The sequence below is a fragment of the Tenrec ecaudatus genome, chromosome 10, assembly GCF_050624435.1.
Source record: "Tenrec ecaudatus isolate mTenEca1 chromosome 10, mTenEca1.hap1, whole genome shotgun sequence".
Taxonomy (NCBI): Eukaryota; Metazoa; Chordata; class Mammalia; order Afrosoricida; family Tenrecidae; genus Tenrec; species Tenrec ecaudatus.
In genome coordinates, this window is record NC_134539.1 from 158,882,189 (window position 1) to 158,895,629 (window position 13,441).

At 45.6% G+C, this 13,441-nt stretch overlaps 1 protein-coding gene and 1 pseudogene across 2 annotated transcripts in view; both read right to left on the reverse strand.

Annotated features, from left to right (window-relative positions):
* QTGAL (queuosine-tRNA galactosyltransferase) overlaps positions 1 to 11,444 on the reverse strand; it is an 88,529-nt gene extending 77,085 nt beyond the window's left edge. Inside the window, exons 1-3 of one of the 2 annotated variants that reach the window (XM_075562441.1) lie at positions 11,324 to 11,444; positions 7,422 to 7,538; positions 7,222 to 7,321 (exon numbers count right to left, since the gene is read on the reverse strand). In XM_075562441.1, the coding sequence (XP_075418556.1) occupies positions 7,222 to 7,321; positions 7,422 to 7,538; positions 11,324 to 11,386 (280 nt within the window). In that variant the 5' untranslated portion in view covers positions 11,387 to 11,444. Of the gene's footprint in view, positions 1 to 7,221; positions 7,322 to 7,421; positions 7,539 to 10,872; positions 11,272 to 11,323 lie in introns of those variants that run through there. The other variant, XM_075562440.1, reaches the window with a different exon arrangement.
* On the reverse strand, positions 2,856 to 3,414 carry LOC142460163 (eukaryotic translation initiation factor 1 pseudogene; annotated as a pseudogene).
* Positions 11,445 to 13,441: the final 1,997 nt, after the last annotated feature.

Genomic DNA, 13,441 nt, shown 5'->3' on the forward strand with positions numbered 1-13,441 from the left:
CTAACAGCCTAACAGTATCACCAGGGAACTTGCAAAGGCCTCCCACACCCTGGGCACTTCCAGGCAGGCAAGAAAACGCATACTGTGCTGTCTTCATGAAGCCTTTGACAGAGAGCCAGTGTTCAGGAAGTTTCACACCTGTGTGAGGGTGCGTCTGAGGGACAAGGACAGCACCCCCTGCACGCCTCCCGAATTAAGTGGAGCACCAGTGCGGTGGGCAAAGGGAAAGTCCAGACTGGCAGAAAAGTAAGAAGGAAATAAGAACAAACACTAAGAGAGGCATGTGCTGGGAAAGGGCAGAGTTAGCCTCTGCACACACCTCTCTGAATAAGCTGCTCCCCTTCTCCATCCCCTGCCCATCGCCCGTTCATCCTAAAAATACTGACTGAGCACCTGCATTTTATGAGTCATACATTGCACCTGAACAGGAGGGGCATCCCACAGGCCCCAGCTCTCAGCCTAACTAACTTGTGAAATACCGGGAACCGTGAGATTCACTCCGGATCAAGTCCAGAGTACAAAGCACAATGTTTTGACTTTGGATGCTGAGTTAGTTAGTTTATTGTGAGGATTTGGGTTTTCTTTACATTGAGCTGTATCCCACAGTGAAGGCTGCAGTCCTTGGTCTTCACCGGCAAGTACTTCAAGCCCTCCTGGCTTGCAGCAAGCAAGGGGGTCATCTGCATATCGCAGGTTGTTCGTAAGCCTGCCTCAAATCCTGGTGCTACATTCTTCTTCATTGAACCCAGCTTCTCTGATTGTTTGCTCAGCTGAGGCAGTTAGTTTATTGTGCCAACCTGGCCGATAAACACATGTGGGGTTGATTGAAGGGTGGAGGAGGGATAAATGGCTCAGTGAGCCTCGCCTTTTGAATTCTCGGGTCTCTTGGTTTCTAATGGTCAGACCAGGGTGCAGTTGCCTTAGCCAGTTCCCCTCCCTGCTTCAGCTGGCAAGGCTCACTTCCTGCAAGACATCCCCAAGGAGAAGCCACATGACCGACCCCGATGCAGCCCTGGGTGCTGGAGCAGCCGTGTGGAGAACCCCTGCCAGCGCTGAGACGCTTACACATACACTAACTCGGCTTTCCTCCTGAAGTTGGTCTCATTGCGTCTGCTTTGTGAGATGGAGGAGAACTTTCTGGATTGGTGTTGGACATATGGGTTAATGCTGGACTTGTGGGCTTGGGCATCACTGGGTTGGGATGTTTTCTTGATGCTCAGTTAACCTTTATATAAAGCTCTCTCTTATACATGAGTTGCTGTTGATTTGTTTCTCGGAAGTACCTAGACTAATACAGATGCACACCAGACTCTCTCAGGAAGTTTTTAAATTCCAGCTCCTAGACAGTACCCTAAAACCCAAATCACTGCCACGGAACTGGTTCTCCTGGCAACCATCCAGGATGGAGTAGAACTGTTCCCTAGCGTTTCGGAAACCGAATCTTTACAGAAACAAACAGCCTCCTCTTTCTTCTGTGGAGTGCATGATGGGTTTGAACTGCCAAGCTTATAGTTACCAGCGTGACCAGGGCCCCTGTAAAGCTCCAGAACAGTGGTGTTCCTTGGCCATTGAGAACCAAGGCCCCCGCCCACCCCAGACAATTAAGTGAGACTATTTGAGGGTGAGACCTCCATGCCCATGTTGGTAAAGTTCTCGGGTGATTCTAACCAGCTCACAGAGTTGTGGCCTCTATTTTATGGGGAGACTGGGCTCCTCATCCCTCGCCTGAGAACTGCCAGCAGCTACAGCTTCCCACTGACCCTGACTCTACCTTTGCAACCCCAGGAAGAGAATGCAGGCTTATTTTCAAGCTCTCTATAAAAATTTAAAGATAAACTAAGGGAGCATGATATATTGCTACTAAAGCTATGAAAACAGGTGTGGTGGAGTGCAATGCCTTCATATAGCTCTTCTACCCTTGTCTCTAACTCCCACCAAATGACCAGGTGGGGCCAATAGAATGGATTGGTCAACTTTCAATTCCAACCCCCTGGATATGAGCCATCTTTGAAGCAACAGCAGAGAGAGAAGCCCAGGGCCATCAGAAAACCACGTTCCAGAACTCTGTCTGATGTGGCCAAGGTCGAGACCTGGGGCATCAGAGGCTGTGGCATGGAGATCATGGGACCGGGCAAGATGAGTAGCACCTAGACCCTGGGACTGTGAGGTGGAGCGACAGGTGGGCTTCCTGTCCAGGGAGGCAAAGGCCAAGGGACCACGTGGCTGAGAGGCTGAGGACAGGCAGAGGCATGACTGTCGGCCGAGGAGCAGTGTTGCTGTGGACCAATGACTGTGCCCTACTGTTTACTGATCCTGACTTGTGGTGACTCATTAATGTCCCTAATAACCCCCCATAATTGTAAGCACAGTCTGTAAAGGTCTGCGTGACCAGGGTAATGAATGACCTTACCCAGCAGAGAGTGGAGAGCCCTGGGGAAATGGCTGCTGTCTGAGCAGATAAAGAAGCGCAGAGCATGGAGGCATGACTGACCCTGCTTCTTGGCAGTAGGGAAGCCAGAGTAGGTTACATAGTCCCCCACCCCCACCCCCCACGCTGTTGACTGAAGGAGAGATGAAAAATGGCCACACTCGACCTAGTGTGATGAAATTTCAAAATGCAAAGGGTAAAGAGAAGATGATAAAATTCTTTAAGAAAAAAACCCCAAGAATAAGAGTGCTTCCGATTTGTTAATTTGAAACATAGCACCCCAAAAGATGAGTCAAGTCGTTAAAAATCCTAAGAAAAAATATTTGCACCTAGAACTCATGCTGAGACAATCACATTGGCTTAAGTACAAGGTAAAAGCATTTTCTGACAGGTAAAAACTCTTAATAAATGTTTTTTTTGTGTGTGGCTCTTTTCAGTTTATTGCATGAAGGAGTTACACTAGTCCAAGTTAAAAGTGGACCCCAAATGGTTACATCATACAAGCTGTGAGGTTTTAAACTTGTGACAAGGGACAGAGGGAATTTTTCTACTCATTGCAAGGAAATCCTCACTTAAGCTTCCGTGAGCCACAAGCACTTAAAACCCATGAACCTTCAGCTGGTCGTCCTTAGCCAGTCCAATCTCTACAAGGAACTGGCATATGTTCTTGCGCTGGTCACCCTGGAGCTGAATCACTTCTCCATATTCTGGATGCTCAATCACAGTACCATTGCAGGCAAATTTCTTCTTAAAGGCCTTCACTAGCTTCTTTTTGTCGTAGTCATCAGCGATCCCTTGGACAGTGGTTAGGGTCTTCCTGCTGTTGCGCTGTTGAATTCTTATATGGATATAATCCTCTGTCCCCGCAGGCAGCAGGTCATCACCCTTACTTGCATCAGCAAAGGGGTCGAAAGAGTGGAGGTTCTGGATAGCGGACATACGATACGATTCCTTTTCCTCGGTGGAAACAGCCTGCGGAAGGCGGCGGCTGGAGAATGCGGGCAGGGGGTACGGAGCGTCGGGAAGCGAGGGGGCTCGAGGGGGAGGCTGCTGAGTCCTCGGCGGCGGCTCAGTGACTGGGGCCAATAAATGTTTTTATCATCCACATATCACATGCTGTTTTCACAAGATTTGTTAGAAGCAATCGATCTGAACAGTCCACACTAGAGAATGTAGATACACTGGCCTATCCAAACAGCAGCCCTGGGAGGAAGTGTGGAGCGGAAGGTGATCACCGGGGCTTCACGAGGGACAACGTCTAGGAGAAGCCAAGCATATCATCATTCCCTCCAAGGGGGGGGCTGGGGACAGGGTGGAGGGATGGTGTGGGCATCTGCCTTCATCAGAGACCTGGCTGTGCAGCCTGCCTTGTTTTTGACAGATTCTAGCATTCAACAAATGGGTCACTTCTGAAGTAATCAAAGCACTTACTCCTGAAAATGAGTCAATGTGTCTTTTGGCCACAGGGCCACTTTCTATTGGAAGGGTGAGGCAGAAGGGAGCACAATTGACCTGTCTAGTTAATGCTTTTCCAGCAAACCAGCCTTCTGCTGTCAGCCCTAAACCAGATGCGGTTGGCACACGGGAGTGACACGCAGCTCTCCTGACCACACAGCTGCAAAGATACCAAGGAAAACTCGAACATTATACTGTGCTAGAAAGGCAATCATGCCATGGCCAGTTTATTCCAGCTCCGCAGAACAGTTATTTTCAAGGAAACTATTAGCACAATTTCTTGTAATAAAAAGATAAGGAAAAAGAAGCCATCAGTTTAACATATACCAAAAAGGCAGCTAATGAAATTCAGAGCTGCTGTCTTACTTTCATCATCATAAATGGAGAAAAGACTGGAGCTGTCAAGGATTCAGCCTTGCTTAGATCCAGGGTCAATGCTAATAGAAGCAGCTGCCATGAGACAAAATGAATCATGATGTCGGCTAAATCTGCTGCACAAAACCTCCTTAAAGTGTTGAAAAGCAAGGACCAGTGTGCGGTTGACCCATAGTATTTTCAATTGCCTCGTGTGCCTGGGAAAGTCAGACATCGAACAAGGAAGACTGCAGGAGAGTCGATGTGTTTAAATTATGGTACTGAAAGTACCACAGACTGTCAAAAGAACAGACAGATTGTCTTGGAAGAAGTAGCGCTAGAATGCGCCTCAGAATCAAGGATGGCAAGCCTCGTGTATTTTGGACATGGTATTAGGAGACAAGTCCTTGGAAAAGGACACCGTGCTTGGTAGAAGGACAGCAAAAAAGTGGAGGGCCCACAACAAGATGGATCGACACAGTGGCTGCAGCAATGGGCTCAACACTGGAACAACGGCGATGAAGGCACAGTGGATCATCCTCACAATTTTGTTCTGTTCTGCACCGGGTTACTATGAATCAGAACTAACTTGATAGCAACTAACCACCACAACAACAATAACAACATACACTGAGTAAAGAAGCCCTGGTAGCATAGTGGTTATGTATAGTTTAAAAGACAAATATGTAAATAATTAGATTACAGCATAAAGAAAAAAAGAATCAGCAAAGCCAAAAGTGGTCCTTTAAAACAATCAACAAAATTGACAAACTTCTAGCTAGACTATGAAAAAAGAACAAAATTACTAAAATCAGAAAAGTGGAAACATTACAACAAATTTTACAGAAATAAAAAAAGATGGCAGTTACATAATCTGTCAACTTGAACAAAGGGGTGGAGTCTAGCCTGTCAATCAAGTCATAGCCAATGATGCCTCTGTGTGGGCATGGCCTTCTCTTGAGGATTTTGGGAATGCCTGTCTTCCTCTCTGGACGCAGGACACACACTCTCTGCTTCATATTCCTGTGGACAAGCCACATGGACCCAAGCTGAGGGAGCCAGAGCCCTGGAGCTGGAAGAGCCATGTGGAGACTGGCACCTGGGCTGAGATGCTTCCAGCCTCGCTGGAGCCACCACTGGCCTGTGATCTTCCTGCACTCAGCATCATTACATGTGCAGCATGAGTCTAAAGAGAAATTTATGGAGTAGTATTGAACATAAGGGCTAATATCAGACTAATGGACTTGATCTGGACTGGGGTGGGGTGTTTTCTCAATGTGCAACTACTCTGACATACAGCTCTCTCTTACACACATAAGTGTCTCTGAATTTGTTTCTCTAGTCAACCTGGACTGATGAAAAAGGTTAAAAAACAGTATAAACAATTATATGTCAACAAATTACATAGACTAGATAAAACAGCAAGATTCCTAGAAATAAACCAGTAACCCAAAATATGACTCAAGAAAGAAATAGAAAATATGAATAGATCTAAAGCAGTAAGAAAATTAATCCAATAGTCAAAACCTTCCCAACAAATAAAAATCAATGATCAGGTGGAATCATTGGAGAAATCTATCCATTACAAAGTATTGCTACAAAAGCACATATTTATTAAACAAAAATGAAAATATAAATTACTGTTTCTCAACAATACCCTCCATCTAGTCCTATACACTTCTGAAAGTGGTGTTTCCACTTCTCTAACCCTTACCCCAAGAATTCTGTGAGTGCCCCTAATAAAATGTAAAAAAAGAAAATGATTAGGGCAAAAAATGTACAGATGTGCTGTATACAATTAATGTATGTATATGTATGGATTGTGATAAGAGTTGTATGAGCCCCTAATAAAATTTTTAAAATAAAAGAATTCTGTGAGCTTTTATTCCCATCATTTCAAACAACAGTTCTGGTACCCTTGAGGGTCTGAAGGGGCAAAATCAGGGATGTAGGGTGAATGGAGTAAGATTTACCAACAAAATTCTAACAGGATAGTCCTTCTGAGCTCAAAGAACAAGTAGTTGCATTGATATCATGGAAAAAGTACTTCGTGTAACATTTCTGACTTTTTTTCCCCTTCACTAAAGCAGTTTTCAGTTTTCTTAAAACATAATAATAAGTTTCTGTTATCATCCTGTGTCCTTCAAGAAAATACATCACGATTACCCTTTTGGAGTAAAAAACAAACAAACACCCAAAATGTGTAACTTTATATAAAGTTCTGAGCTTAACCTCTCTGGTTAAATGTAACTACGATTTATGAAATTGGACAAAAATAATCTAATGACAAGGAAGAGAAGTGACTCTATAGGTCAAACTAGAACTGCCTTTGTAGGAATAGACAGCCTCATCTGTCTCCTACAGAGCTGCTGGTGGGCTCAAACCACTGACCTTGCAATTAACAGCTCAATGCATAGCTTACTACACCAACAGGTAGCCTTCTCTCACAAAAAAGATCAATCATGAATTAATAGTCCAAAAATTAACAACAGTTTAAGTAATGAGTAATTGTCTTACAAACATTTATGAAATCAGGTCTAATAGATTTTTAATACCGAGTCTTGATCATACCCAGCAGCTATCTGAATGGTCAATGAGTTGAGCCCACTTTGCAACCGTACATCTGCTCCTAGAAAGATTACAAACTCCAAAAATTCACTACCGAGTCAATGCCAAATCATAGCGACTCTATAGAACAGGGTATAACTGCCCGTGTGGGTTTCCGAGACTGTAACTCTTTACCAGAGCCCCTATAAAGATTGTAGCCTTGACAACCTATCAGGAAGTTCTACTTTGTCATGGAGTTGCATAAGGTCTCAGTGCATCATAACCTACTGGACAGAACCTAACAAGAGTTTCTCAGTAAGTGGTAGACTTTATGGCGAACATTTTCACCAGGATTTAAATAACATAACATGAACCTGTTTAAGTGTGTATACTGATAAGACTGATTACAAGTGAATAATAAACTATCATTTACTAACCTCCACGGGGAGAAGGAGAATCATGACCTCCAACAACCACAAGGATACCAGAATCTTCTAACTTCACTTTCCACTTTTCAATGATGGCCATGGAATTGTCCTGGAAGTACGAGGACAGTGACAGGTGAGGAAGCTTACTTCCGAAGACTTTGACCTGAATTATATGAGATTAAATCACCCAACAGGAAGACCACAAGTACCTTGCTGGCATCATTGAAAACAGAGAGCTCCATGGTGCCTTCAAAGTCCTGGTGCAAAACAGACCTCAAGCACTCCTCCAGCCAGCGTTCAGCATTGTGGACTGGGAGGATGATCGACTGGAATTGGAAAGAAATGGATTAGCAAATAGAAGACTAAGTTCCCTTACCAACACATGGATTGACTTCCCTGTTACCATCAGCATAATACTCATTTCCAAAGGGTAGGCCTGATTTACAGAGTAGCGCAGAACAAGATTTCCAGGAAAAGTACCAAGCTCTTTGCATTTTTTTACTCCCTAAGATTTATTATGTCTTAGATTTTTCTTAGATTTTTCCAAAGTGGTCTCTGATATGCTTTCAAAAGGAATATATCTGAAAGTATAAAAGCTTTCCCATTGGTAAATTCAATGTATTTTCCCAATGGCTTGTCATGAACACGATCACTTTGCTTGTTGTCTGTGCCTCTTCTCACCCACTCCTGAGAATAGCAGATGGGCCCTTTTCTTGGCAGGATAAGCATTTCCAGTCAACCAAGATGCTCAAGAAACTGCAACAAAGAAATTCTTTAAGTACTCCTAGCACAATGCGCTCACAAAGTGATGGGGGTGGGGGTGTATTTAAAGAACCCAGCTGGGCAAATGGTACATGTGAAGTCCATTTCTTCCTTCCTTTGTGCTACATGTTAGTTTAGAGTTGGTCTGGCACTGGATCTGTCTTTCTCTCACAGAGCCCGGCAAATGAAACAAGTAATTCCTCCAGGAGCACAGAGTGAAACCAGTGAGCTTGACAGCAAGAGCCTGCCAACAAAACAGCTGGTTAGAGAAGCCGAGTCTTAATTTTATATAGGACCATAGTAAACAGTGTAGAGAACACACAAAAAATCACAAATTACAGTCCTCATCCTTGAATCTATACTCTAATGAACAGTAGGGGCATTTTCCGAGACAAAGAAATATGTAGCCAGGTTAGTGTGCCCAAGTGTGTGTGTGATATATATATATATATATATATATATATATGCATAATTCCTTATATATACTTTTATTGATATATCTTCCACAATCCAATATAATACTTTTATTGATATATCTTTCACAATCCAATATATCCATTCACATACAATTCTGTTATTCAATTCCATCAAGTGGAGTTATATAATCATCCATGCTAACAGTTGCCCATTTCCCCCTGTATGCATAATTATGAAAAGTGCTAAATCTGAATGGAAAAGTCATTAGAAACACAGGTAAACAGGAAGAGGGGGGAGAAAGGATGTCAGGAAGTACTCTGAAACTTGCGTTGGCATGAAAATGGCTAAAGTAAATGGAATAGATGAGGGAAAAAAATAAACAGAAGGTTTCAAATGGAGGCTCCAGAAGCCAGAGTAAAACAGTGTAATAATGAAGTGTGCAAAAACTCTAGAGTTAGGAAACCTAAAGGGAAGAACACACTAACATTTCTTAAGCTGGAAGAACTGAAGAAAATATTCAAGCCTCAAGATATACGCAATCCTAAAGGATTGTATGTGAAAACGATGAAATGATGGAGCATCAAAAGAAGACGGAAGGTATATACAAGTTGTGTACGCAAAAGCAGAAGTTACCATTCCACCATTTCCAGAGATAGCATATGATCAGGAACCGATGGTGTGGAAGGAAGAAGTCCACGCTGCACAGAAAGAATTAGTGAAAGCAAGGCTCAAGGTACTGACAAAATGACAAGTGAGATGTTTCAACAAAAGAATGCGACAGTGAAAGTTCCCACTCATCTACATCAAGAAATGACAGCTACCTGGCCATCTAACTGGAAAATTTGTGATCTAACAGAATGTGAAAATTATCAAATAGCATTAATGCCACACATGAGGCAAATTTTGTTGAATTAAAAAATGGTTGCATTAATAGGGAACTGTTGAATTCATGCCAGATTCAGAAAGGGACATGGGACCCGAGATATCATCGCTGACACCAGCTGGATCTTGGCTGAGAGTCGAGATTACGAAGAAGATTATACCAACATATCCAGAAGATCACAACAAAGTGGATAACATCGTGAAAAAAATGAGACTCCCAGGACACGTCATTGGGCTACAGAACCTGTACGCAAAAGCTGCAGCAGGTGTTCAAACAGAACAAGGACATTGATACAAGAGTGATTTACAACCAGAAAAGGTGTTCCTGGGGTTGTATCCTTTCACCAGACTCATTCAATCTGTATGCTGTGCAAATAAATAATCTTGAGAAACTGGACTACATGAAGAATGTTGGAGACTCATCAACAATGTGGGACATGCAGATAATACTACCATGCTGCTGAAGAAGGCAATTGCCGATGAAGATCAAAACCCAAGCCTTCAGTATGAATAGCACAGAAGAAAAACAAAAATCCTCACAACTGAAGCACAAACACACAGAGAAAAACTGAAGTGATTAAGGATTTCGTTTTCCCTGGATCTACAATCAAAACTGAAGGAAGCAGCAGTAAAGAAATCAAAGACATCGCACAGAGCAAATTGGCTGTACCGGTCTCTTGAAAGTGTTAGAAAGTGAAGAGGTCGCTTCGAGGACCAAGTTGCACCTAGCACAGGTTGTGGTACTGTTCAACCACCTTACATGCTTAAGGAAGCTGGAGAATGATTATGTTAGAGCCAAGAAGAATTCATACATTGCACTATGATGTTAGTAAAGAACACGGAATACATCAGACTGCCCAAAGAACAGATACATCTGTCTTGGAAGAAAAACAGTCAACATACCCTTAGACTCGAGGACGGGGTAGCTATCGTATGTCATCAGACTTGGTAAAGTGAAGGGTCACTAAAAAAAAAGGAAGTCCCTGCGTGTGGCTAAAACCATGAGCTCAAACCCTAATAGGAATTGTGAGGATGGCACAGGATTGGGATGTGGTTAGTTTGTTGTAGATGGGGTCACCATGAATCAGAAGCAACTGGAATGTGTCCAGCGACCATTTACTTATATTTAATTTACTCTGAGGGAGAAAGATGAGACTTCCTACTCCTAGCGAGTTGTCTGGGTTGTCTGACCACAGGGTCAGCTCTACCCTGTCCGATAGGCAGTTAGGAGGCAGAATCCACAAGATGGCATTGAGTTTGGTTTTTTGGTTTTAACTCACTTTAGGATTACTTTTTTTTAAGGAAACTATAAAGGGTATTTATACCGCATATAAGTGCAATACAAACAATATCGTGATTTTCTATTAACCTCAAAAAACTCACTGCCATGGAATTGACTGACCCCGACTCCTGGTGACCTTACAGGTCAGGGTAGAATTACCCTGTGGGTTTCCAAAACTGTAACTCTGTGGGTGTGGGAGGCCTCGTCTTTCTTCGGTAGAGCGACTCGTGGTTCTGAACTGCCAACCTTCCAAGTAGTAGCCTAACGTGAAACCTCTATGCCACCAGCCGCCTTTAGGCGGGACCGCCTGGCCTCACCCAGGTGCTGAAGTAACACGTCTCTCGCTGGTTGCTGATTCCACCAGCCCCGAGGGCCTGTGTGGGTCCCAGTCCAGGGCCTTCCGCAGGGCCCGGGTGCTGCCCGCTCCCACCCCTCGCCCTCCGGGCCACGATGTGGGGGGAGGGGAGAGGGCTGAGCCACGGATTCACACTCAGGAAGGGGAGCCCCTCGCTTGAAAGCATGGGCCGCAAAGCGGGGAAGAAGCGTCCTCAGTCATCAAACAGCGGCCACTCTAACGGTTAGAGGCTAGTAACCTCACATTTCCCGGCGTCGCAGCGTAGCTTGGGGGAGACGCTAAGTGGGCTTGCAGAGTTTAAAGCCCGGAGGAGGGGCTTGAGGGGCTGGGACCAGAGAGGAGGAGGGTAGGAGGCGCGCTGAGGGGATAGGGTCGGGGGGCCCTGGGGTTCCCCTCTGCGGGCAGGCACCTACCACCTGAGCCCGCGGGCCGCCCGGAGGGGGTGCGACGGCAGCCGAGTCCCCTAAGACTTGCATGGCCCGGCGGGCACCTCCCCCGCCCACGCGGGCGTCTTCGTCCGCGCGCCGTTCCGCCTCCGTCTGCGGCGAGTGCGCGTGCGCGTGCGCGTGCGCGGCCGCTCTCCAGGGGGCGGGCCCGGGGCCGCGAGCGCCTGCTATTGGTGCAGAGAGGCGTCGCTCTGCGGCAAGTGGAGCGGCGAGGGCCCGGGGAGGTTTGGCAGACAGGCCCTCCGGCAGGCTCTCTCCCTCTGCCGCTGCCCGCCCTGGAGGACCAGTGCCCGGCCGTCTGGTCTTCTCTCACGAAGTTATGAAGGCAGGTTCGTGAGGAGGCGCCGAGCGGAGGTGTGACCCTGAAGCCAAAGCGGTCACTCACCCGAGTTCTCCGTGGACCAGCCGTTAGGGCCGTGCAACAAGTCGGAGCCGGCCAGGTGCAGGGCTAGCGCCTGGAGTCAGCACCCCGCGACCGGCTCCTAAGGGGCAGGGGCTGTGGCCGAAATGTGACCCCGTGCCACCACTCCCCCGCAGCACAGGCCCCAGGCCCTGACCCGCCCAGCGCCTCACACTTAACTGCCAGACAGCTGCAACAATTTACATCGTGGCCATTACTGGTGTGCTTTCTGGAAGGTTCTGAGCAACAGGGAATCCAGGCAGTATCAGAACCAGGGCTGCCCCCAAGTGAAAGTGAAGCAGGCCATGTCCCCTAGTTTCTCCACTGTGGATCTCTCTCAGCTGATCTGATAGGCCAGTAATCCCTGTTTCCGACGGAAACGCAACTGTCCAAAACGATGACTAAATGAAGATCATTCTACCGGTTACAACAAAGCCAAACTTGGGTTCACACCTGCCATCATTGCTTTGAATGTAATTTTTCCTTTAAAATTTTCATTAATGTGTGTAGAACCTTGTAGCTGAGACACTTGGGTCAGACAAGAGCCTGACCTATAGTCTGAACAAGACTATCTGAGGATGGGGTTTCAAGCACATTCACTTTTCCAGAGGTTGGTGTAGTGTTTGGATAATTAATTTTTTTATGGATAATTTTATTTTAAAGAGCGCAGTAGAAAGTAGCCTTGTTACTGCTGCCATGCACTGTAGACTTCAGAGCAGGAGGAAAAGACCAGGGGTGGAAGGTGATTTCTGGCATCTAGACGCCAATGGGATGTAGAATTGCACTCAGCTGCTCATGCTGTGTTTTCCAGGCAACTGCCGCCAGGAATGAGCTGCTCACTACCTTCCCCAAGTAACACTGCGGTGGCGATTGTTAGCTATCTTAAATGGGCTCTAAATGGGGTTGGTCCCATCCTCTATCCAAAAGCCCAGTTACCGTCTTATCCATGGAGACTTGTGATGCTGAACAGGTTTCAGCTGACTAGGAAGAAAGACCTGGTGCTCTGTCTTTGAAAATCAGCTGGTGCAAACGCTAGATCATAGTGGTCTGATTTACAACTGACCAGGAAGATGACACGGGTGGCCAGACAGTGTTTCATACTGTTGCTCATGAGGTCACCATGAGGCACTGACTCAGTGGCAATTTAAAATGCATCTCCAGTTAGACACTTAATAGTGTGATAAAAATAACTCAAACTTTTCCAGATGCTTTTTAACTTGACTCCACATTTTGGATATAGAAATCACTAAGTGCCAGGTTTACATCATCTATAATAAACTGCTGTTCTGGTTTATCTGGTATTTTGATCAGTGTAGCAGGAAAGGCAGGTAATTCAAACTCTCCCAGAATTTGCCTTACCCAGTTTTATGATCTCTGGGAAGGGCTGCAAATCAGTGCCCTCCACCCCCGTCCTTCAGCCACACCCAGCTTCAAACACATCTGTTTGGCCTGCAGCATGGTAGTGGTTGTCATTAATATACCTCAGGCTTTCAGAAAAATCTGTGCTGAAAGTACAGAGAGTTCCTGTGAACCCTCCTCCCGGCACACATTTCCCCTGTGATACCATCTTGCAATTGTGTGATACGTTGGTCACAATGATGAACCAGTAGTGATGCGTTGTTATTAACAAAAATAGTTCACAGCAAGGCTCGCTCGGTGTTGTATAGCCCCATGGGTATTGGCAA